The 26,720-nt window shown below is 46.7% G+C and overlaps 1 protein-coding gene and 1 long non-coding RNA gene across 3 annotated transcripts in view; one reads left to right on the top strand and one right to left on the bottom strand.

Annotated features, from left to right (window-relative positions):
* The window catches only part of LOC142587385 (uncharacterized), a 498,611-nt gene that overhangs the window by 44,257 nt on the left and 427,634 nt on the right, over positions 1-26,720 (bottom strand). For both annotated transcript variants that reach the window (XM_075698346.1, XM_075698349.1), the window contains exon 5: positions 16,066-16,164. In XM_075698346.1, the coding sequence (XP_075554461.1) occupies positions 16,066-16,164 (99 nt within the window). The remainder of the gene's footprint in view (positions 1-16,065; positions 16,165-26,720) is intronic.
* The window catches only part of LOC142587386 (uncharacterized), a 224,466-nt gene that overhangs the window by 160,554 nt on the left and 37,192 nt on the right, over positions 1-26,720 (top strand). The window lies entirely within an intron of this gene.

The following is a 26,720-nucleotide window of genomic DNA, read 5'->3' as shown; positions in this document are numbered from 1 at the left end:
CTTAACGTAATGCTTAGCAATCTTCCTTCCATCGCTCTTTGCGCGGTCCTTGACTTGTTCTCAAGCTTCTTTGTCAGTGTCCTAGTCTCCGCTCCATATGTCAGCACTGGTAAAATGCACTGACTGAACACCTTCCTTTTCAATGAGAATGGTAAGCTACCAGTAAGGAGCTGACAATGTCTTCCGTATGCAATCCAACTCATTTTTTTTCTTCTATAAATTTCCTTCTCGTGATCAGGGTTCCCTTTGATTAATTGACCAAGCTAAATGTGCTCCTCCACAGACTCTAGAGGCTGGCTGGCGATCCGGAACTCTTGTTCCGCTGCCCGGCTATTCTTCATTATCATTGTCTTCTGCATAATAATCTTCAACACAACTCTTACACTCTCTCTGTTAAAGTCCTCAAACATTTGTTGTAACTCGTCTGCATTGTTGATGAGTAGAGATATGTCATTGGTAAACCGAAGGTTGCTGAGATATTCGTTGTAGATCCTTACTTCTAAGCCATCGCAGTCTAACAGCTTGAATATTTCATGGAAGCATGCAGTGAATAGCATAGGAGAGATTGTGCCTCCCTATCTGACCCCTTTATTTATGGTATCTTATACTTGTGTATTTTGTATCTTGTATCTTGTACTAGTACCTTGTACTTGTACCTTGTGCAGAATTATGGTAGCTGTAGAACGTCTGTAGATATTTTGCAAGGTATTTACGGAAGCGTTCTGTACTCCTTGATTACGTAATGCCTCTATGATTGCTGGTACCTCCACTGAATGAAATGTTTTTTTCGTAATCTATGGAAGCCATATAGGGAGCCTTATTGTACACGGCGAATTTCTCGATAATCTGATTAATCACAAAGATGTCATCCATTGTACAGTATCCATTCTTGGAGCCAGCCTGTTCCTTTCGTTGACTAAAGTCCAGTTATGCCCTTATTCTATTGGAGAGTGTTATGGTAAATATTTTCTGTAAGACTGGGAGAAACTAAAGGGTCTATACTTTTGAATTCTTTAGCGTCTCCATTTCTGCGGATTAGTATAGCGCTTGCGTTCTTCCACTTTTTTGGGACCCGTGCAGTCAATCTCTAAAGAGCCGCGAGTTTTCCAAGCATTGTCTCCATCTTTGAATTATTCGACTGTTATTCCATCTTTTCTTGCTGCTCTTTCTCGTTTCTTGTCTTGCAAGGCCCTTCTGACCTCATCGCTAGGTATAGGTGGAGTTTTTTACGCGCATCATTTACTAATGAAGGTGTCCTGACTCCTCTGGGTACTGTAGAGGTCAGCACAGAACTCTTCCACTTCTTTTACTATAACTGCGAGATAGCTTATTATATTACTCTGCTTATCTTTCAGTGCATTCATGTTGGTTTGTCCTATGCCAAGTTTCGTTTTCACTGACTTTAGGCTGCGTCCATTTTTATGGCTTCATCGGTGTTTCTCATGTTATATATTCGACTATCACTTTTCGCATTGTTCACTTTAGACAGTTTCGCGAATTCTATCTGTTGTTTTAAATAACTTCATTCTTTGTCGTTTCGTTATTTGGGGAATTCGTTACTTGAGAGAGCTGGCCTACTGGTTGCCTTGGTGCCCGACCTTCTACTTCAATTGCTGCCTGTGAAGCCAGCCGTATTACGGTTTCATCCATTAGCTGTATGTCGTCTTCATCCCTCTGTTCAAAGGCTGCATATTTGTTTGCAAGTACCAGCCTGAATTTGTCTGCTTTTGCCCTTACTGGCTCTAGCTTGACTTGTTTCTTCTTGTCTTATTTTGCTCTTTCTCTCTTCAAATTTAAGTGAATCCTAGCCCGCGCTAACCTATGATCACTCCAATTTACCCTACGTATCAATTCTACATCCTGCACTACGGTGCCCCCCTCACCCCTCAGCAGAAAGTATCAATAAATTTAATTTCTTTCTTCAGCAATAGGGTTCTTCCTGGTCCACTTGATGTTGCTACGCAAAGGTGTTCATTCTTCGAAGTGTATTGCTTTCTTCGTATTCTTCCAGCATCTTTCCCCTAGCGATATTAGAATAGACGCCTTATGCTAATTTCTTGTTCACCAGCTTGCTTTTTCCCCACTTCTACATTGATGTCGCCCATTACTTCAGTATACTGACTTTGCACTTTTGTCATCGCTAGCTCAACATCTTCATAAAACTGATCTGCTTCCTCATCATCGTGACTGGGTGTCAAAGCCTAGGCTTGTACTACCTTTAAGGTATACCTCTTAAGTGTGATTATGACAACAGCTGCCCTCCCATTAATGCTGTAGAATCCGTCAATGTTGTCCGCTATGCCCTTATGGATTAGGAATCCTACCCCGTGTTGCTTCTTATCTAGGAGACCTGTATACCACTTGACGTGTCTGTTATTCAACAGTGAATATGCCTCGCCAGTTCCTCTATTCTCACCAGGGCCGATGATATCCCAAACAATGTCTGATAGTTGCACAAGGAGTCCTGCTAAGCTGGCCTTACTAGCGATGGTTCGGGTGTTAAACGTTGGAAGGGTAAGTTTCCTTTTGCGGCCTGTCCGGACCCAGAGATTCTTAGCACCCTCTCCTGCATTACATGTCTGACCGCCGCCGCGCTCAGGTGCTCTGCAGCTGCTGGGGACAGCGCCGTTGGGTAATTGAGTAAGTCATCCGGAGGAAGTGGCCGAATACTGCACCAGGGAGGCCAATTCCTGTTCCAGTGAGGGAGCGTCGTGTTGAAGCTTAGTGGGCCTTCCCAAATTTGTTGTACCTAGATTAGAATAGCCCCATTCGCTCGCGGCATTTTTTGCCGGTGACAGGCGTCACTCCAAGCCTGCAGATGTTGTGCACTCGAGCAGATGAATTTCATGCTCACCATTGTCAAAAAAATTAAAAATAAATAAGAAACACCTTATAGAAGAGAGGTAATGAATGAAGCCGCAACTAGGCTTGCTTCAGAAATAGCAACTGAATTGGGAGGTAAGGTATCATGGTAGCCAGTAGGTAAGCTCTCTCAAGTAACAAGTGATCTAATAAAGGAACGACAAACAATTAAAATTTCCAACTGAAGGGATCACCTAGAATTCGCTGAGCTATTAAAGCTGATCAACAAGGAGCAAAAGGCATATTAGTAAGATATACGCAGCATGAAATAAGTGAAAAGAAAGCTTGACATAAAACAAAACAACATCTATGCAGTGAAAAATAAGCAGAGTAATATCAACAGCAATCTGGAAGATATAGTAAAAGCAGCGGACGGATTCTATACTGACTAGTACGGCACCCAAAGCAGCCACGATTCGAAGTTCAGTGAACATGTTACAGAGGCTCTTTCTATAAGAAGGGATGAAGTTAGAAGACATGAAACAGGGAAAAGCGGCAGGAGAAGATGGATTACCAGTCGGTTTATTCGGAGCTGGAAGAGTTACTTTGCACGAAAAACTACCGGCCCCACATACGAACATTCTATCGATTTCAAGGGTCCCAGAGAACTGGGGGAATGCCAAGATTATGCTAATTCACGAAAAGAGAGACGTTAAAGAATTGAAAAATTATTCACGCATTACTTTACTTCCGTTATTGTATAAAATATTCACCACGACAATTTACAATAGAATAAGGACAATACGGTACTTTAGTTAACTAAGGGAATAGGCAGGTTTCCGGAAGCCACACTCTGCAATGGATCACATCGATGTTATCAATCAGGTAGTCGAGAAATCTGCAGATACAATTAGCCTCTCTAATGGCTTTCATAGATTACGAAAAGGTATCTGATTCAGTAGAGATGCCAGCATTCATAGAGACATTACGTAACCAAGCAGTACAGGACACTTGGGTAAATATCTTGGAAAGTGTCTACAGAGATTCCACAGCTACCTTAATTCTCCGTAAGAAAACTAGGGAGATACTTATAAAGAAAGGGTTCAGGCTAGGAGAGACAATCCCTGCGTGGTTGGAAGAAGTATTCAAACTATTAAACTGGGAAGGCTTACGAGTAATGATTAACGGTGAATATCTCGGCAACCTTCGATTTGCAGGTTACATTATCCTGTACAGCCACACTGCGGACGAGTTACCACAAATGAATGAGGATGTTTACAGAGAGAGTATAAGAATGGGGTCGAATACTAATATGCAGAAGACACAGATAATGATGAATAGCCGGCGAAGGAAACCAGAATTCATGATCGCCAGTCAGCCTGTACGATCTGTGTAGGAGTACATTTACCTGGGTCAATTACACAAAGGGGACCCGCATCATGAGAAAGAAATTTAGAGCAGCATAAAAATGGCTTAGAGCGCATTCGGCAGACATTGTCAGATCCTGACTGGTCGCTTAGCATCAACATTAAAAAGGAAGTTGTACAATCAGTGCATTATACCGGGGCTGAAATAAGGAGCAAAAACTTGGAGACTGATAAAGAAGCTCGAAAACAAGTTAGCAACCACGCGAACAGCTATGGAACGAAGAATGTTAGGCGTAACGTTAAGAGACGGGGAGAGAGAGATGTGGATCAGAACATTGCGGTCTTCCCGAAGAAATGACTCGCCTCTTCCGGCGCTCCGACACTGACATTTCTGACTAAAGTTCGGTACTTGATGCGTGACGGGAAAACACAATAATTCATCGAATTGATACGCAACGCACCCGAGGAGGTCTCTGAATTTGTTTTGGAGGCCACAAAGATCGAGAAGACGTTTGACATGCGCACCACGAAGTACAACCGCGGCGCGCTGACAACAAACTGTGCCGAAGCTAAAGCGCTACGTGACGATAACCAGCGCGAGGCAATCATAGCGGTCATGCGGGAAGAGCTGCAGAAGTTGTGCCCAAGGTAGCAGTCCCAGGTGGCGCCGAACGCTGACACAGTTATACAGGACCTTCAGCGGTCACCAGAAGTACGAAAATTCCGGTATCGCCACACCCCAGCCGCAAGCGATAACCTACGCTGCCGTCGACCGTCGTCAAAGTACCCTCCAGCCACTGCGCCAGGGCTCAGTAACAGCGCTATTCCATCGTCAAGCGCCGCCGCCGCCAGCACGCCTGCCCATCGCGGCGCACTGACAAAAACACGATATTTCTGAATTGCACAAACTACGGCAAGGCCTTCACTTTCGGTTATACCACAGGCTAATTCACGTGGTAGTAATTTCCGGCATGCATAAGATACTAGGTGAAGACGACATTGATGCTCCAGGAGTAGTACTGCTCCTAAGCTTGGTGAAGACGAATCTGTGTGCAAACCAAACAACTTGAGCTACTTCAGAAATTTCAGCACAGGCTGCGTGGCCAATAGTCTCTTCCCTGCTTGAAACGCTTTTTCGTATTCTTTCCGCCAAACTAGTTTATTTGGGAAGCCTTTCTTTATACGTTCTGTCAATCCATATGTCAGCTCAGCGTAATTGCACAAAAAGTCACGATAGTAATCCGCAAGGCCCAGGAGGCTTTCAGTTCCTCTTTGCGGTTTGCGGTTGCTTTTTGCTTTGCGGTTTGCGTTTGTACCACTCCTCTTATTTTCTCAGTAGTGCTTTTTGTCATCTGTAGTACACCTTGCTTGACGATGTGACCCAAAGAGCTGGTCGTTGGGCAGGCGACTTCGCATTTGGCTGGCCTAATAGTTAAACGAGCCGTTTTGACGTGCTCAAAAAGATCTCTTTAGTCTTTCCAGATGGCTTTCCCAAGTCTCGGTGGTAACAACTACGTCATCAAAGTAGTAAAACATATTGGGAATTTGTTCGGTGATGACTCGCATTAACCTATTAAACACTGCCAGTGCAGCCATAATGCCAAAGGGCATAAACTTGAAACGGTAGAGTCTGGACTCACATGAAAATGCTGTGAGCTCTCCAGATTGGCGGACAATCGGTACGTGCCAGTATCCTGTAGTAAAATCAAAGCGTGAAAAACGTTAAATCTCATGAGCCTAATAAACACCATATCAGTGCGAGGGGTCGGCTCAAATTCTGGGAGAATAACCTTATTCAGTTCGCGAAAGTCGATGTACAAGCTCATTGCGCCACCTTTCTTTTTAACGACCACCATAGGTAAGTGGTGGGCCAACGTTTATCTTTCGATGATGCCCTGCTGCAACAAGTCATTCACTTCTTTTTTCACTGCTTTCTTGATAGCAAAAGGCGACGGGTATTCTGGCGCCTGTATCGGAGCCTCTGAAGTTAGCTTCAATCAACATTGAACAGTGTCCGTGTTGCCAGGTAAATCGGAGATATCCGAGAAGTTGCTCAGAACATCCCTGACTTAGTGTCGCTCGTCTGAAGTGAGCTCTGGCGCTATACTGACGTCTGTTCAGTCCTGCGTCTGTCCTAGTATTACATGAGGGACATCACTGTGAGAGTCTTGGTTCGCCGAAATCTCAGTCGTCTTAGCGGTAAGTAGTGGCTGCAACAATTTCTTGGCTTAGGGGTCTAGGCCCTTCATATTTCTTCGATATATTTTTATTATAGAGTGACATTATTGCCAAGGATGACAAGGTATTCGATTTCACTGCGTTTTTAAATATCTTCAAACGAGCCTTTCCTAGACAGCACCAGTTTGTTTTATCGGCTGGTAATAACACTAGCAACCGGTCACCAGGAAAAAGTTCTCGCTTCCTCGCCTTCTTGTCATATTATCATTTGTGCAGTTTTTTCATCTTCTCTAATTCTTCGAGCACAAGTGCACATGTGTGTTCCAGACGACGCCGGAGCTCAATTATATATGTATATGTCGTCTTTGTCTCATCGTCTAGGTGAGTATTTGTCCATCACTCCCTGAGAACAGCCAAGGGCCCTCGAACACGAAGTCTATATAGCAACTCAAACGGAGAGAACCCACTGCTACTGTGCGGAAGCTCTCTATAGGCGAACGATAGTGGTCCACCGTAACGGTCCCAGCTCTTTGGACGCTCTTTACACATGCACCCTACCATGCGTCTTAACGTACCATGAAAAGGCTCGGCCAGCTCATTAGCCATCAGACGGCAGGGCGTAGTAGGTAGTTGTTTCAAGGACAGTACCCGGCCAAACTCCTTCATGACTCTACAAATAAAAGAACAACCGCGATCACTGGTGATCTGCCTCGGTATGAAAACGCAGGGGAATATATTCAGGAAATGCTGTACAACATGCCTCGATTGAATTGAAGGTGGTGCTACAGCATCGGTGTATCACGTCGCAAAATCCACCATAGCATATGACGATAATCTTTTTGAAAGGTTGGGGACAATGGACCGATGATGTCTATGCCAACTCTCGGGAACGGTGCCTCGTTGATAGGCATGGTGCCAGGGGGACGCGTTCCACCAGGTGAGGAGGAACCGTCCGTTGTTGACATGTGTCACCAGATTTCTCAAAGCGCTTTGTGTCGAACTGGACGCCGAGCCAGTAGAAGTCTCCGGTACTTCTGGTTACTGTTTTCGTGATGCCCGAATGGCCGGCTCATATGCCTTCATGTGCTAATTTCAGCCCTATTCCTCGCAGTTAGGGCACCACGAGTTGATCCAGTTCCTTCTGACAAGGTAGTTTGTGCTTGCGGAATAGCGTCCCGTCTCGCAGTAAGAAAACCTTTTCCCGATACTTCGACATTATTTCCTTGCCAACAACCTTAAAGCAATTCCTTAGCGTTTATTCGTCATTCTGTCTTTCCTTAAACGCCTCGCTTCCTACACGCAAACAGGAAGTGACATCACAGTTAAGGTTGTATCTTCCACTGCCTTTGTTCCCGCTGCTCCTTTGTAGATTATATCTGGTTCAGAGATCATTTCTAACTTGCCATTCTGTAGGAAATCCTTGGATTCTGCTCGGGAAGCCGAAAAATCACCGGATACTCTGTGCGTCATCTTATCAAAATTTTCGTTGCCACAATTCTTCCCCTGTCTTTTCTCAGTCTTCATGGGAGTACTGAAGCGAAGTTGCGACTCATTGGGAGATAACGTATCTGGTAATACCGCGTTTTGAAGTTTCCCAAAGTCACGTCATAGGACTCCGCCATGCATTTCACGAGCACCTCACTTCCAAAAAACGGACTCAGCAAAAAGACTTTGGCTTCTGGGACGTACCGCACACTACGATCTCGCATTATTTTAATGATTGGAAAATGTAGAGAGGTCGGCTGGTAATAACGCTGGGCTTGTTGCACTAAATTGGCCTATAAGAACTGATGCTTTCCGCGCGACAACCCTGTTTCAGCCGGTGTCCCGCAGCACTCTAACTGGATCCTTTTCGAGAAATCTTTTGGCAATGGATAAGTCACCGTTTCCGCCAGCTGTCACACCGCGGTTCACTGCAGTTTTCACGAAGGGAATCTTCTTGCCATCGTGCAGGACGACGTAACCCTTGTTCTCTGTTGAGCTTGCATGTGTCTTGTCCATAGAAACCACACACCATGCCTGTTTCTTGTCCACCCTTGCGTCGAAAAACTTCTCACTGCTATGACGCAACTTGTCGCCATTTCGGTCATGCACTTGGAAACCTCTTCTGGCCCGCGACTAGCAGTCAGTTGCTATAACACTTTTTTTTCTCACAAAGGCAACAGCGGTTGCTGTCTTCTCGCAGGCTCCAACTTCGATGCTTCCGGCCCTAATTTCTTGAGGACGCTCTCTTACATTGAAGAGCGCCTGCGCTTCCTTAAAGCGGCTAGCGTTATCACACAACCAGCTCAGTGTCTTGCAATTTTTTTTCATGACAATGATACGGAGTGCTGGGGAACGGCTGTTAATAAACTCCTCACTTATGAATAATTCCCCAAGTTATCATGGCTTCTCTCCGTCTTGCCTATTTCTAGCCAACGCTCGAAGCAGCCGGAAATTGTTGCAGCATAATGTATGCCGAACTCGTCTTCTGGTTTTGCTCGGCGAAATACCTACCGATAACTTTATGCGGTGTACCGGAACCACTGCAGTAATGCCACTCCTAGCTGATCATAATTGAGCGCAACTGAGGGACCTAAGAGTCTTCTGACAGTTGCCACCTCACCAGTCATACATAGGGTCAGTGAAAGAGCCCACTTCTCGGGACCACCTTTGACATGCTGCGACTTCAATCCGCGGCATGTAAGCGTCTAGGTCGTCACGTGCTTCTTTGAGGTATTAGCTTCTGAGGCTTGCAGACATCACATGCGCATGTGCCATTAAAGCGAGATCCTACTGGTTCGTCAGCCTTAGGTGACTGCGACCTGTTTGTACATTCCATAGGTCAAAGCTCGAGCTCCAGGATCTTCACCTCTTGTTCATCAGCTTTCTGTTGATGCTCTAAACGTATCTGTTACCACTCTGTGTTTTCTTTCGCGACCTCATGTTCCTAAGCGCGCTCCTCACGAGTATGGGCGCATTCTCTCTCTATCCTTTCTCTGAGCGCAACACTCTCAAAGCCTAGCTCTTCGAAAAGTGCAAAAAGTTTTTTTCCTTTTCCATGGCTCAGCTCCGTATCTGAGTAATGGCTTTCAATGTTAATAAGCAATCCTGGCAGGCATGCCCATTGTGATGGTTAGTAGGCCCAGGGGCTCAGATAGAGGTAGCAAGGTCATAGAGAGGACAAACATTTATCAATGACAGGCGGCAACAATTGCATTTCTGATGAGCAAGCAAGACACTGAACTGTTTCTATAGCGGCCCACTCCGCCCACGCCTCTTGCGCTTTTACAACGCGTGTTTTTGGTGATGGTACGATGAGCCGTCGCAAGATTGCCACTCAAAGTACGTGCTTACGAGGTCGGAGGCGCCGGCTCTTGCAGACTTGCACTGCATTGTCTACAAGGACATTGTAAAGGTGGCCAGTGCATGAGTAGACCCTGAATAGTTCGCACGACAGCACGGCAAGCCCACGCTGACAGGAACGCGACACCACTGCCACGACCCTAATGGTGCATCCAGACGAAGGACCGAATCCGGATGTGCAGGGCCGGACGGCGCGTCACGTGACCTCACATCAGCGATGTGCTTCGTCCGCGCCTCTTCCGTGAGCCGCGCGGACGGATAACGCCAACCCGTTTTTCACATCCAGATTCTGGCGGGGTAAAGCTGCAGCTTTAACTGGCCAGGAGAAGAGTGTCTGGCAACCAGTACACTTCTCTCCTGCTCGAGGACAGCCGCATTGCAGTAAGCATCAGTCCGTTTGCTGGCGCCTGGTTTCAGTGGTTTGTAGCTCCTGGTGCCGTTCACGTCTATTGAACAATGAACTTGTGCGATGACGCTGCCTTTTATTTCGCATATTTCCATTCCTCCTCCGTGCGGGGTGTTCTTATAATGTTGCTTCCCAGTTCTTCGTAAATGGCAGTACATGTTTCATGTATAATGTCATTCACACCTGAATGACCGAGCCTAAACTGTCGGCTCAGGGAATAGTGACTCTCTCCTGTAACAATAAAAAAAAAGAAATCTCAGTGAACTGCTCGCGAGCAGACTACAAAAAAAGTAGGAAGTGTACAACAAATACATCTGATATCTGGCTGTTTCAGAGCAGTAAATGAATACAGTATCAGCGAAAAGCAATCGCACTCACTGGCGTAGTTAAGTGTAAACAGATCAATATTATCTCATGCATGTTTATGCAAAAAGTCGGTGCGGACAGCACGGCCGTACAAAACTTGTGTTTACTCGTGATACCCCTTCCACGCGAACCCTCTGGATCTGCATTGGATATTTCGGGTGCCATTGAGCTTGTACGCTACCACACGAGCGCGCTTCAACACACTGGTGTAGTGGCCTTTGATCAGCATCAAGCTCAGTTTTTAACCGATATACATTTACCAGGGCGCTCTCCGTAATAACTTGGAAACGTGTGACACTTACCTGAAGCAAGGTACCGCAGTGTCACCTGCAGCCGTATTGCCGCCGATATAGAACGGCGCATAACGGTATCCTCCCTTCGTATGCGGGGCCCCAGGCGTAACAGCAGTTGCAGAAACTGCTCTCAGCTTACACGAAGTAGCCTCCGATATTCGTCGAGGTCAGTCTTCAGGAGCTCTTCGTAAAGCAGGTTCTGGATCCCCAATTCTTTCCTTCCCATCTAGTCTTTCCGCCAACAACGCCGTTTTCGTGGAAGCAAATCAAAGTCCTCGTCAATCTCTGACAGAACAACAGCCATCGCGGCCAAACGTCACTTTCTGCCGGCCTCCATTTTGTCGAACACTCACAATTCGCGGAAGAAACTCTCAGACCAGACTGCTGCTAGCCTGCGCAGAGACTGCGGTCGAGAGTAATCCGGCTCTGTGGCGCTGTCGCCTGCTAGGGCCTCGTCCGCCGTGTGGATGCGCTTGCATCCGGACGGTCCGTGGCATAGTCGTCCGCGACCGCGAAAAATCCGGATTCGGTCCTTCGTCTGGATGCACCATAATAGGCGGGTTCTGTCGGACCCTTCCATGTGGCACGCCCGAACATCTTACTCTCGACCAGGGTCCTCTGCTACCGCCGCGTTCGAACGCTCGTTCACCACAGGAACTGTCTCGTTTGCATCTTAGCTCTGGCCTGGAACTTTGGTTCACAGCATAACACGCCTGTCTCATCCCGGCTGGTCTGGTTGCATCGGCTCCGCCCGTGTTGTGCCTCAGGTTGAAACCATGCAAGTCATGGATAGCCTGGCAGCGCGAGCTCACCCGTGTTCCGTTTCGAGAGCCTAGAGCTTCCACGCACCGTTTGTCTCCTTCCTTCCTTTTCATCCTCCTCCTTCGTCTTGAGCTCACGCCTTCACTTCTTCGTGGCTTCCGCTGGCTTCATCCATGTTGCTTAACTAGTTTCTCAATGCAGCCATCAAGTCATCGATGTACTCTCTAAAGCAGGAAAAGGGCCGCCTCGTTTCCCACCAGTTTCTGTTCTTGGGTCACGTCATCAGAAAATCTGGAGTGTGCCCTGATTGCCTTCACTAACTTTCCACAGCCAATCGGCAAGAAGAGAGTGCACAAGTTCTTTGGCGTGTGTGCCTATACAAGCGCTTGGTCAAGGTTTCCCGCATAGCAGGGCCATTGACCGCTCTTACGAATTCACACGTCCATTTCGAGTGGGAAGTGCCACAAGCCTAAGCATTCCAAGAGATTTACCTAAGCCTGTCAGTTACTTACGATGCTCACCCACTTCAACGGAGACGCCGTCAAAGAAACAGGCACACACCGACGAAAGCAGCCAATGCCGTCGCCGTCCTGGTCAAAAGGAAAGACGGACTCGAAAGGGTCGCAGAAGGGTTGAAATCTGGGCCAGTTGGTACATACTTGAACAAAAAAAACCAGTCAGAAACACAAAGGACAAGAGGAGAGGTTCACACCACAACGACTGTCGTTGTGGTGTGAACCTCTCCTCTTGTCCTTTGTGTTTTTGGCTGGTTTTTTCGATCGAAAGGGTCGTCGCTTTCGCTACTGAGTCGCCGTCAAAAGGGGAAGCCAATTATTCTATGATGGAAAAACAATGCCTTGCCGTCATTTGGGCTAACAAGAAATTCCGTCCTTACCTATGCAACAGGCCCTTTGAAGTCCTAAGTGACCATCGCGCGTTGTTTTTAGCTGACAAATTTAAAAGTCCCTTCAGGAAGTCTCGCACGATAGACTCTGAGACACCAGGAATTTTACCTAGCCATCGCCTTAAATGAGGAAAAATACACTCTGATGGCGACTGCCTAACACGCGCGACCATTGATCCACCACCACAACACGAAGAGGACGACAACGGCTTCCTTGGAATAATAAGCGCGAAATACTTCACTGAACAGCAGCGAGCGGATGAGGACCCAAAATAATATTGTCGAATATTGGGAAGGCAACAGCGACGTTGTCCCTAGAGCATTTAGACGAGGATTGACTTTGTTTTCCCTGCCAAACGATGTCCTCATAAAGAAGTTCCCACCAATCCGCGCGAACAATCTTCTTGATATTCCTTCAGCACTTCGTCAAGAAGTACGGCACGGCCTACATGGCAATCCGACCACTGGGCACCGCGGATTCTTCCGAAGGCTATTGGGGCTCTAGGAAGGGTATTACTGGTCGCGCCTCACCACCGATGCTTCCCATTTGTTCAAGACATGCTGAGACTGCTAACGGCGCAAAACACCGCCGAAAATGCCAAAGGGACTACTACAGCCGATTGAGCATCCGTGCTGACAACTTCATTAGATAGCGATTGATTTGTTGGGACCCTTTCAGACATCAACATATGGAAATAAATGGCTTGTCATGGCTACCAACCACGTTATCCGCTACGCCAAAATGCGAACTCTGCCTAAAGGTAGTGCTGGCCAAGCTATCGCCGTTGGAGTTCGTTTACGGATGAAACCCGGCACCGACTCTCGACGCCATGCTGCCGCGCGTTGCCACCGACGAAGAGAATTTCGATGTGGCCGGCTGTCTCCAGCGCGCCGAAGAAACCCAACAGCCCACCTGCCGGCGTACCGAGAACCAGTAGAGGACCGAGAGCCGGCACTACACTCTTCGACGGCGCTACGCGAACTACAAGCCCGGTGACCGTGTTTGCGTATGGACTCCTCTACGCCCACGAGAACTGAGCGAGAAATTCTAACGACCCTATTTCTGCCCCATAAGATCATTTGACGTATTGGCGCACCGGACTATGAGGGCGTGCCAGACGGTATTTCACAATCGCAGTCGCGCCGCGCACGACGTCAAGTGATCCACGTGCTGCGTCCTAATCCTTTCTACGCCCCCGTGAAAAACATTAGGGCCTTCTGCATTTGTTGCTTTATTGTTTCGTTTTAATTATTATAGCGGTTCTGTTTTCAATTTCCTGTCTGCAGAATCGGGATTGCCCTTCTTTAAGGGCGACGTATTGACACGTGTACTTGTGCATCGTTCTCGGCTGAGCGCTTTTCACCGCCTAAAGGTGCATCCTCAATTGCGGAAATACGCGCACGATAGGCGGCGCGCTCATAAACGCGCGCCGCGAAAGCAGCTTTCACGTCAAGAATTGCCTAGTATAGCAGCTTGGGCTTGTTGGTTTTTCATCCTGGTGTTAACAGCGCAAAACGTGGATGGGATACGAGACGAGAAGACGACACCAGAAGCGCTGCCGCAACAAGCGCGCCGCCTTGCGCGCGCCTATTTCCTCAAGTAAGAACGTAGCTTAACAAATTCTATCGCTCAGGCCAGGACACTTCTCCATGCATCTGCAGTTTCTCGAATGTTATCGATGGTTTCACCCGTTGTCTGTTGACGATGCACCTTAATCCGATTGTATGCGCGACGCGAATTCTGTAGTACTTCTTGGAAAACCCGCGGACACCAATGATTACGATGGAAGGTTCGATAACTCATGTATAAAAGCCGACACGCTTGACCCGCAGATCAGATTTCAACGACTGCCGTCTCTGTTCGCTGCTACCCTTGTGCTTCCACTGTAAGTTGTTATTTTTGGCACAGGGCAGCCTAATAAAAACTTAGTTTCGTCATTTACACTTTTGCGACTGTGTTTTGCACAATCCCTACCACGTGGTTGCACACACAAAGAATATTAATTTTGTATATTTAATAGAACTTAATATTCGGGCAGCATGAAATGAGTAAGTAGAAAATTTTCTATCAGGAAAAGGCTTTATCTTTCAATAGACGTTAGCGCCCTCAACCACATAGGGTCGTATCACTTTTGCATGCCGCCGCGACAACGCCTGCGACAAACTACTGAGGCTAACCTCCTTTGAAGGACAAAGTAGCTGCCGTCCAGCTACACTAGTCATTGCCACTGCGTTCTGTGTCTCCATTTAATGTTTTCAAAATTACCCGATGCCTTGCTGTGGCGTTACTAAACTCATTCTTTTAACCGATCTATTTTTCTTACTTGCACACCGACTGGCTCGCGGGCTCTTCTAATGCCACAAACGCACGCCGCCTACGACACCACTGAATGCTGTATTACCTCTCGCTCCCCGAACACCCGACTGTCATATGTCCTCTCTCTCTCCCTCTCGCTCATTTTTTTCTTTTTACTTCTTATTCTACCACCTTCTTCCGGTCACTCTCTTGCTCTTAGAAACTATGCCTAGAGCCGTCAAACGACATTCCTCATTTTCAGTCTCGCGATTCGCCACCGACAAGGACCGCACGTGACGTCGCTCCACTAACCTGTTAAAACATACCTGCCGAGGGGGATGGGGCTACGTTTGGCGAAGATAGGTCCTGTTATCGAAACGTTGCCGAGCCTTTTCGGGTCAACTTATCACTGTTTATAACGTATGTACATTTTTGGACTTCCGCACTTATCTCTCTATTTGAATCTTGTGCGTAGATACCGCAAAAGAATCCACAGCACATTTTAGTAAATAGGCCTTTCTGGGCAGTATGGAATCATGTGAATGTTCCTCTGATAAATACGTCCTGTATTTCAAACAGACGTTCCCAAATTGATGCTATGATTAACTGCCGGATTTGACATAAAGCTATCCACAACAAGAGAGCCATCACCGATATGTCTAGACCACATTCAACTTGGGAAAAAGCCTGAATATCCTTGACGCGAGCTTCTGCGACCACACGACTACGCCACAGGCTGCTCTAAAGGTTGTTATCCTGAAGCTTCAGTACTTCCAGAGTGCACCTAACCATCTCTATGAAAGAATAAAACAAAGTATGATCTAGAATTACGATGTCTCCGTCAAGGGCTGCGGACCTTGCCAAACCATAAAAAGGTTTTTCGTTCGCCGTCCTCAACATTGTGGTGTTGAAATACAGTAAATTGAGTTGAATGGAAATACCTGTGAAATTTTAACCAACGTAATAAACTGAGCGATGTGGTTTAGTTCAGGACAAAAAAAAAAGTGATTTTCTTGTCCAGTGATTGTAATGTTGCAAATTATATCGCCGCATCGATGGATTTATGTAAGCTTCGTGCATCTAAACGCAAGGCAGCAAAATACTTAAACAGTCTGTTAAAGTTCGGCATCCTTTGGAGCTGCAATTTCTTGGGCGGGGCTGAAAGCAGAAAAGGATTAAGGTAAATGAGCGTCGCCAGTTTCTCGAGAGTACGGCGCTGGAACGCTGGAACACGGTGATACGCCATCGCTCACATCTGATTTTTTCCAACCGTTGCTCTCTGAGCATCTACAATAATTATGATGGTGATGATGATGTTTATGACAATGATTAAGTAATATTCGTACCATATTGATCATCAACACTGTGTGGTTCCATCGCAGATAGTTGTTTTTTAGGCAACTCCGTCGTCTCTTGCTCTTCTTCCAGCGGAAATGATGGATTTTCTGCAAGAGGTTAATAAATATTATTGAATAAGGAGTAATAATCGTATAACCTTTACATGAATATCGCCGGTAAAAACAATAGGTATGAAGCAGTTCACACTTAAAGTGCATAATACAGCCGAGCTGAATTATTATGACAATTAACCAGGCTCCATATACTACAAGCAAATTGTCTTTCACCATGCGAGACGAAATGAGCGGATTCATACCTCATACCGAAGTTTAAATGCCTACACCCAACGGGAACAAATTTTGCTCGTGGCGATCTATAATCGCTAAGGACTGCAAATTCAAACCGTAAATTTTGTTATCATTAACAAATGTAGAAAAGCACGTTATGCCGCAGTATAACCTCGATACCTCAGCTCACATATTCCTCTCTTTCCAGCTCTTGCCAGCCCCTACCCTAGCACTCAATTTATTGTTTTCTTCCGCGTTTCTGCGCACGTATCAACCATATGAACCCTTATGCAATGTGCACCTGCTCCTTCCTGCTTCTTCGGCTGTTTTCCACCTCTTCTCTTCTGTGTTCTGTTGTTAATGCTATTTTAATATTGGGGGGACCCGCCGTGGTTGCTCAGTAGCTATGGTGTTGGGCTGCTGAGCACGAGGTCGCAGGATTGAATCCCGGCCACGGCGGCCGCATTTCGATGGGGGCGAAATGCGGAAACACCCGTGTGTTTATTTTGGCGAACGTTAAAGAACTCCACGTGGTCGTAATTTTCGGAGTCCTCCACTACGGAGAGCCTCATAATCAGAAATTGGTTTTGGTGCGTAAAACCCCATATATGAATTTTTTTTGAATTATGGGGGGAAGCCGCCACTAACACATCCCCAAGTCCAAGACATCAGCATATTTTCTTCAGTGATTTCACGACAAAGGGTCGTCCTATTTCCTATGTATAACGGCGCGACGATGCCTAGGCCATACGACTGAGGGAAAACTTCCGGAAAGACCAAGCCACTCCCTTACCACCACCTTCCATCCTTTCGCCGATGTCGTGTCGCCATATTGATACCTTCTAAGCTCTCCCGGCGAACTGACGTGGGGATAATCAGGTCATTTATCAGCTCTTCTGCTTTAGTTGCTCGCTGGCTGACCACACCATGAATCTTCTAAAACAGCAAAGGTACGCCGCGTACGCCACAAGCGGTTTTTGTTCAGTACTACCAAGGTGTACCATCCTCTCGTTACCCCAACAACCTCGTGCGCCACCCTCTCTCTCTGTTACCGTTTCTCATCTTTCTCTTTTCTTTATGGCGTTTTGCTTTTTCCCGCTGCCTGTCTCATACCCCGCTATTTTCCCTTTTCCTCTCGTCTTAGAGACGTTGAATGACAGCACTCATTCTTGTTTCTCTCTTCCTTTAAAGTCAGCCACCGCTAACGCACGAACCCCACTAACGCCTTAGACTAGCTCACCGAAGACGGTAAGGCCGCCTTTTACAGAGCTAAGCCTACCTATCCAAACGGAGGCCAGCCTTTCTCAGACCCCTTGTCTCTGTAATTTTTATCGCACCGTGCTACTCCTTCTAGTAATCAAGCGTATAAAAACTAAAATATGCTGAGAAGAATCATTCTAAAGAGGAAGTTCTATCAGTAGACGAGCTACGAAAACGGGTTTAGTGAGCCTTGCATTGCTCATCGATGCAAAGAAGACGTGATCGTTTACAAGAATCGGTTTACCAAGGACTACTGTACCGTCACTTGATGACGACGTGATAAATGTCAATTTGCCCCCATAAATACTTACACATAGCGTTCTGCTGTGGCTATAAAGTGATGTTATCCTGTTCGAGAACGTGTGAGATTACAACCACACCCACCAGAAAGAAATGCGAAGTACCAGAACTGGCCAAAATTAGGAGTAGCCTGGAGCAATACACTCACAAAATGTTATACGTTTCGCAGCCGCTTGTCATGAACGGTAAGACTTTTCAGACTGTGAGTGAATATATTTATTTAGGGCAAACAACACATCTTATAATTTAAAATTATTTGTCAAGGTAAAGGCCTTCGTATTAAATGCGCAGGTTTCGCGGTAGTGAACGGACAAGGCCCTCGGACAAGAGAGCTTGTTCATTTAGTACGAACGCTTCTCTCTTTAAATAGGTGCGGGACCCCGGGTGTACGAGAGAGCCTCACGAACGTGAATGCAGCATGGCGACCACAGTGTGTGCGGCACATCACGGAAGTAAACGAGTACATAGCCGGAAACCAGTTCGATCTCACGGTGATTCACGTGATGTTTCAGCGTCCGCATAAAGATGCCTACGAGCTCGCCAAGGTGACAAAGGAACTTGAAGCGAAAGTGATCTGTATGGAGATTGCTACCCACTGCGACTGCGCCGAAATGAAAAGGTCAGAGGGCATGCCGTAGATAGTATTACAGTGAGCCCCTGTTTATCAGTCCTGCGGCAACAACAGATTTCCTAAATGTGTTTACTTGCACGATCTTCTAAATATACTCAATTGTGCAGTTCGTATTTGCAAGGTACACAAAGTGCAGTGTAAGGGCCATCCTTACAACACAGTGTTAAGTATACGCATTGAAGTAGCCAGGCGGAGGCGGCCAGGCCTCTCCAGCAATGAGAACGGTTTAGAATAATGAGTGCACCCATGTGCGTTCTTTATGGGGTATAATCCTCACATAAAACATTCCCGAAATTGGTGTAGGGCACTGTACATAAATATATACCTAGTAACACGTACGTATTGCCAAACCTTTGAAACATCCCAGTACAGGGAAACGCTTTATATAAGGGACATGGTAGATAATACATGCGTAGTCACCGTCATAACCCAGGGAAACCAGTAATTTTGTGCTTATGCTTGTGCTATTATACGCAATATGAAAGGGAACACGGTAGCGCGTAGAAAACACCGTCACACCCAGCTATGGATGATACGCAGCGGCCTCCATCGGAAACAAAGTGGAAAGGGGGAGGCTGCTCTAACAACTGTTCGCACGCAAGCCGTGCGTCTGAAAAGTGCGGAAATTCGCATCGCCAGCTGACAGTGATAAAATCGTTAGATATTGCGTCACTGGGAACTTTTGTGCGCCAAATCGTTACAAAACGTAGCACTCTTTCGATATTGATTAATGTGAAATCTTGTAAATCCGGAAAAAATACGCTGTAAGGGCGAGTTCAAAATAAGTTTTTTGGGCACTTGCCGAATATTCAAAACACATTGCTACACGCCTTTGGTATATGTTTGTTTGAACATATACCAGTTTTTCTTCAAACATGACCGTTCGAAGAAAAATTTTGACTTATTATTAAAGGCTAGCGGGCTTCCTAACATGATTCAGCTACCAACGCGCATAACAGCTAGATCATCGTCCCTTATAGATCTGTTCATAACAAATGTTGCGAATAAGTTATCTAAATGTGGTGTAATTATCTCAGACATCAGTGACCATCTGCCGATATTCTTGTGTTTGAAAGGAAAGCTCAAAAATAGAGACAAACAATCATTCTCTTATCAAGCGATCACGGAGGAAAGCCTTCTCGTTTTTAGACAGCATGCATCTGAAGCTCACTGGGATGCTGTTCTTTCGGAACGTGACACAAACCTCGCTTATCAGGACTTCCTTGCTATTCTGAAATCAATGTACGCTGCTTGCTTTCCCGTAAAGACATTTAGGCGAAATAAAAAAAAAACCGTAAACCCTGGCTCACACCTGATCTTCTGCTTAAGATAGTAAAAAAGAGTAAACTCTACCATAAGTTTATCAGAACGAAGGAAATGGGCGACTTGCATACCTTAAAAACCTATCGTAACCGCCTGAACAAGATACTTAAGAAAGTTAGGAATGAATATTTCATAAATGATTTCGAATCAACTAAATGGCGTAGTGATCTTGTTTGGAAAAAACAGAACAGCCTGATAACTAGTGATACAAATCCTAGAGCAATTACATCATTGAAATTAAATGGGACACATGTGTCCGACCAAAATCTAGCGGACGAGTTTAATAAATATTTCCTTGGTCTTTCTTGTGACAGAGACGTGGATAACGACTTAAATGACGTCCCACTGTTGGACAAAACGATATATCTTAAACCTGTGACTGAAGTTGAAGTAATGACAATTTTCACAGAGCTCAAAAATAGTACCTCACGACTACAAATACGGCCCATAAAATCAGTTCTGGATATTATTTTGCCCTACATCACTCACATCATCAATCTCTGTATTGCAAATGCTGTATTTCCTCATGGAATGCAAGTTGCGCGCTGTTCTGTACTTTTCAAGAAGGGAGATAGGAACCAGTTAGGCAATTACCGCCCAATATCCATACTTCCAATATTCTCAAAGGTATTAGAAAAAGCTCTTCACAAACAGTTTACAGAATTTGAATCCAAACGTCATATACTCACCAAATCGCAATATGGGTTTAGAAAGCACCTTTGAACAGGATTCGCACTCTTAGAAGAGAAGGAATATATACTAAAACAATTTGAACATAACATTATAGTCTTGGGTATTTTCATTGATTTTACAAAAGCGTTTGACCTTATAAATCATGAATTAATTCTCCGGAAGCTTGAACGATACGGTTATCGCGGGCACGCAGCATCCATAGTCAAATCGTATCTGTAATATCGCCGACAAGCTGTAAGTGTAAATGGCTTCATCTCAAAAACTCTCCCTGTCCGCTGCGGTGTTCCGCAAGGAAGTATACTCGGTCCATTTCTCTTCAATCTTTATATCAATGACATTGTCAACGTATTTCCCCTCGCAAAATTTATCATATACGCAGATGATACAAGCATATTCTTATCCGGCGAAAATGCCAATAATCTAATAGATTCAGCGAACTGCATGCTCAAACACCTAGACAAATGTGCACAAAAATGCATTGCAAATTAATGTGAGGAAAACAAAAGCAGTTGTTTTTTGGGCCAAGAATAAACAAGTTACTCTGACAAAAGAAATATATTTTAGATCTTGTCCGCTAGGAATAGTACCCCAGTTTAAAACTCTGGGCGTTGTGTTTAACCAGTAGATGTCCTGGGACGATCATGTGGCCCACATTACTTCCAAATTATCACAAATAATTGGTCTGCTCTATCGCAACCGTGAAATCTTACCCTCTTGTGTTATGATGTTAGTTTATTACTCCTTATTTATTTCTCGCCTTAACTATTGTAGCCTGATCTGGGGAACTACAACACAGGCAAACCTGAACAAATTACTTGTATTACAAAAAAAAGCAATGCGGATTGTTAAAAATTACCGACGTTGCATCATACCAGAGAAATATTTTTAGAACACAAAATTGTTCCAGTAACAAAAACCTACGACTATCGCCTCAGCCGAGCACTTAAACAAGAACATTTAAACAAAACATCTTTGATTCAAGCTCTTTCAGGCCTGAGAAGGCATGAACAAAGCTACAACACAAGAAATAAGGATGTGTGGGAAATTAAAACATTTTGAACAACATATGGGCTACAAACGTTAGAACACCGGCTTCCACAACTTCTTAATGACCTATTGAGACAGGATATAACACTTCAATATGCCACATTTCGGACACACTTGGCTTACTTTCTTTCCTAAACGTTTTCTTATTTCTTTATGCAACTAAAGCCAAATCGCTTTACAGAAGTATAGTGTTGCTCGTTGTTATTCCTGTTTTTTTCTCTTAAAGTGCCTTTGCCATGTCATTGCATTATGTAACCCATTAAAAGCCTTGATTTTTTTGCCATGTGTGTATGACTCAATTCTTTTCTTTAAGTTATGTACCAGATGCGGCCTTTATGTAATATGTTTATATATTGCTCTGTAGTGTAATGTGACCGCCGTGGGCAGTGCTTCTTTTTGTGTAACTTCTTTTTTCTGACTTTGTATGCTGCTGCCAAATAAGGCGGGCCGTTGCTCTGTCAAGCTGTTGAAAGACAGCTTTTACTTCGGTTCCCCTGCATCATCATGTATGACGTGAAGGTCGAAATAACTTACTTACTAACTAGGCGCGTTGGCACCATCATTCCAGAAAAGTGGAGGAGGAACGAACTGGGCTCGCGCTCTGAATCTAACCGGTCAGCGCTGTCACCGTTGTTGTAAATATAATCTGTAAATAGTTGCTCATCTTACTGACTCGTCCTTCGTGTAACATTGTGGCGCAGGTGGAACGTTCCCCGTCCTCGCAACGGAGCTCCGAAGCATCCGCACCGTCGTCTTCCCAGCCATGGCTTCAGATGGACGCACCCCGTCGCCACCTACACCTGCGGCGCCATCCACAACGTACGTCACAGTTCCTAGCCTCCGTGATCCTGAAACATTCTCCGCCCAAAATGGCGTTGACGCCGACGACTGGCTCAGCATGTATGAGCGTGTTAGCCAAAGCCAGAACTGGGACCCTACCATCATGCTTGCCATTGTGATCTTTTATCTGGATGGAACATAGCGTGTCTGGTTTCACGCCCTTGAGGTGGAGCTCTCCAGCTGGGACATATTAAAAGAGAAGCTTCACGACCTATTCGGCACCCGTCAGCTCACCAACAAGCTGCGCGAAAAGAGTTTGCCACCCATGTCCAGTCGTCGACCGAATCCTATGTCTCCTACATACAGGAAATGCTCGCGCTTTGCCTGAAAGTCGACGAGCACATGACGTAGGTTAACAATGTGGCCCATACCCTAAAAGGCATCGCGGACGATGCCTATAATTTGCTCGTCTATAACGTCTCTACCTTCGACGCCATCGTCCAAGAATGCCGCCGCTTTGAGGTAGCCAAAAGCCGCCGCGTCCTCCCACAGTTTTCCCGGCTCTCAAATACCCCTGTCACGTCCTCTTGCACGACCATTTCAAGAGAACGTCACACGGATCGTTCGCCGTGAGATTGAAGTGGCGAGTCCAGCCCTCCTTCATCCACGACGCCTCGACGGTACCTTTGACCAAGCGGCCCCCACTATTTATGTTATTCAAGCAGTTGTGTGGCAAGAAATTGCAAACCTAGGCATCCCTACCACCTGCTCTGTCCCCCAACCTGATTCGGCACCCGTTCCTATGCCCACAACCTCTAATGACCAGAATTTTGCTCCCAGACCACGCAATCCTGCTGAATGGCGAATCCCAGACGACAAACCGATCTGCTTCCGCTGCCACCGCGTTGGTCATGTGGCCCGCCACTGACGAACCACCTGGATGTGGCTGTACTGGAGCTCATTCCTTGCTCCTCGCCCATACGCCCACGCTCGCCGTTATTCACCTCGCCGTCTGTACCCTACTTCCGATGCCCCTGTCAGCCGCTCTTTCACGCGATCGCCTTTGCCTCAGTGCCGCCGCTTCCCGTTACCCCAAGGTCGCCGCTTTTCCTCGCCAAACCGACCGACGGAAAACAAGGCCATGCAGCTCTTGGACGTGGTGCTGCATCAAGTTCGTCCTGTCCAAATCCTCCGATGACGCTCCTCACCAACACGGACCTAATTGAAATAGACGTCGATAGTGTTCCGTCGACGGCATTATTTGATTCCGTAGTGCAAGTCTCCATAATGAGCGCTAACCCATGTCATCGCCTCAAAAAAGTTCTTACGCCTACCATCACTAGAGCCGTACGCGTCGCGAATGGCGCCACTGTTGCCGCCAGGGGTATGTGCACTGCTGGCATAAGAAGTGTTGGCCGCCAAGTTGCAGACATGTTCACCGTGCTGACCGGTTGCACTCATGACCTAATCTTCGGGCTCGACTTTCTGACGGCGCATTCTGCCCTCATCGACTGTTCCTCTGGTACGCTGTACCTCGAACTTCCTCTTCTTTCGCACATTCGGCCTGACCTTCGCCAACGGCAACCGTGCCTGATGTCGTCGCACCTATTCGTGATGTCCTCCTGGCACACGACATCCGGTGCCACATTCCCTCGTAACGCTTGCCGCTAATCGCATGTGTCTCCCCGTTATCAATTTTGCCTTCACAAAGCAATTATTACCAGAAGGCACGCTCTGGTATATCGCCTATCACTTACGCTCCGTTAAGTGATAGGCGACCACGTCACTGCCTTAGCAGCCGACGCAGCTCCAGATCTTCCTGATTACCCGCAGGATGCCTTGAACGTCGACGGACCATTACGTCCCATGGTCGCTCCGGACCTCGCACCTGACCAAGCAGCCGCCCTATATCGCCTTTTGCTTTCCTACCGCGACATCTTCGACACATCCAATCGACCACTCGGTCAGACTTCTCTTGTTAAGCATCGGATCAACACTGGTGATGCTGTTCCCATTCACCGCCAGCCGTATCGCGTGTCCACGGCAGAGCGGCAAACTGTTCAGCAGGAAGTAAACAAGATGCTCGCCAGAGGCGTTGTTGAGCCCCCGTCGAGTCCACGTACTCGTCAAAAAGAAAGATGACATGTGGTGTTTCTGCGTTGATTACCGCCGCCTCAACCGCATTACTAAAAAGGACGTTTACCCTTTACCACGAATCGACGACGCTCTTGAATGTCTTCATGGTGCCAAATGCTTTTCGTTCAATGACCTTCGATGTGGTTATTGGCAGATTTCCGTTGATGAGGAAGACCAAGAAAAGACCGCCTTCGTCACTCCAAATGGCCTCTACCAGTTCAAGGTTATGCCTTTCGGTTTATGCAATGCCCCCACCACCTTCGAACGAATGGTGTACTCTCTGCTTCGAGGTTTCAAATGGTCAACTTGCCTTTGTCACCTCGACGACGTCCTTCTGTTATCTGCTGCATTTGAGACGCACCTTGAGCACGTCGCAGCTGTCCTTGACGTCTTCCTTGAGGCTGGGCTCCAATAAAACTCATCGAAGTGCCACTTCGGGCGCCGACAGATTACAGATATCTCGTCGATGCTTCCGGAGTACAACCCGACCCAGACAAGGCTCGAGCAGTAACGACTTTTCCTGTACCTCCGTCTGTCAAAGACTTCCGGTCTTTGTGGGGCTCTGTTCTTATTTCCGACGGTTCGTGAAAGATTTCCCAGCAATCGCTTGACCACTCACTGAACTTCTGAAGAAAGACGTGTCTTCTACATGCGGTTCCCTTCAGGCTGCCGCATTTTCACGCCTTATCACGATTTTCACTATTCCACTGGTCTTGGCCCACTTTGACCCTTCCGCACCTACAGGGGTCCGAATTGATGCCAGCGGTTATGGGATTCACGCCGTCTTATTGCAGCGCCAACACGGACCCGACCGTGTTATAGCCTACGCTAGCCGGCTCCTGACAACTGCAGAGCGCCAATTTTTGATTACCTAGCGCGAGTGTGTTCCTCTCGTCTGGGCTGTTTCAAAGTTCTGCCCATACTTATATGACAAACCCTTCTCAGCAATCACAGAAAATCATGCGCTCTGTTGTCTTTCGTCGCTCAAGAATCCTACTTGCCGGCTCGGAACTGAGAACTCGGTCCTTCGCGTAACAATATTGAAGCAAATGAAATAAGGCAATAGCTTCATCCCAGCTTATGCTCGTCCTTTGTTTTGTTCGTTGGCGGCCTAATAACGCATCATGCCACCGCTGACTTGAATGACGGCCTCCATTCTTTGGGGCAGAGACGCGTAGAGGGCCTCGATGAATGTGGTATCAGGCTCAAGGCGCTTCCACTCATGTTCTATTGCCTCCCTTAGTTGGTCGGAGTTCCCCAATTCTAGAGGCCCCTTCTAAAGGTTCACTTTCATACGGCCCCAAATGTGATCTATAATATTCATGTCGGTACCCTTCCCGCACCACTGAAGTTGGATTACCCATCGCTCTTTCAAAACGCGCGCCACGTCCTTCGATGTGTGAACGCAAGACATGTCCTGGTGGAAAAAATAACACCCATCCGGGTGTGGCCCGTTCAACACATAGGGGATCATCTGGGGCTCGAGCAGAGTGCAATATGCAACATTGGCGAACCTCCCATCAATTCTCACCAGTGGGCCTGGCCTTCGTGGGAAAACGGCCCCCAAACATTCACAGACACGCGTCCGCTGGCGGCCACCTCCCGCATATTCTGCGCACTAAAGCGTGTGTTTTCTGTCCGCCACACTCTCCTTCGTTGGTCCCAGCGGCTCGACAACGTGGGCTCATTAGAGAAAACCACATACTTCCACTATCTCTCTCTTTCCAGCCGTGGTGTTCTGTAGCGAACCTCAGGCGAGCTGTTTTGTTGGCTGCGGTGAGCAGAGGTTTCTGTGCGGCGATGCGACTTCGCCGTCCTGATTCTCTAAGCCATCGTCAAACCGCGCTGTCGCTCGAGTTGTCCAGGCCAAGAGTACCTCGAACGTCCTTTGCAATTTGTAATAGTTGTCGCTGACGGCGGCCACGATGCAAAGGTCTTGGTCGTTTATGTTGATTGGGGTCGCCTGCGGTGCGGCGCATCGTTTCTATGTCCTTCGTATCGGTAAGGCCGGATAATCCAGTTGACCGTTTTCAATGAGAGGCCTGTCACGAGAGAAATATTGCGCTGCGTATAACCTCTTCTAGATGTTTTTATTATATCTTCCGGCTCTTTAGGAGACACTTGAGGCATCTTGAGGCTGCAATATCAGAATTGACTGCTCTGTGTGGGCCACTGCAGTGTGCTACGTGAATATTGCTGAACGAAC

Source organism: Dermacentor variabilis, chromosome 7 (assembly GCF_050947875.1).
Source record: "Dermacentor variabilis isolate Ectoservices chromosome 7, ASM5094787v1, whole genome shotgun sequence".
NCBI classification, from domain to species: Eukaryota; Metazoa; Arthropoda; class Arachnida; order Ixodida; family Ixodidae; genus Dermacentor; species Dermacentor variabilis.
Note: the sequence above shows the minus strand (reverse complement) of the source record. Positions and strands in the feature narration are given on the sequence as shown.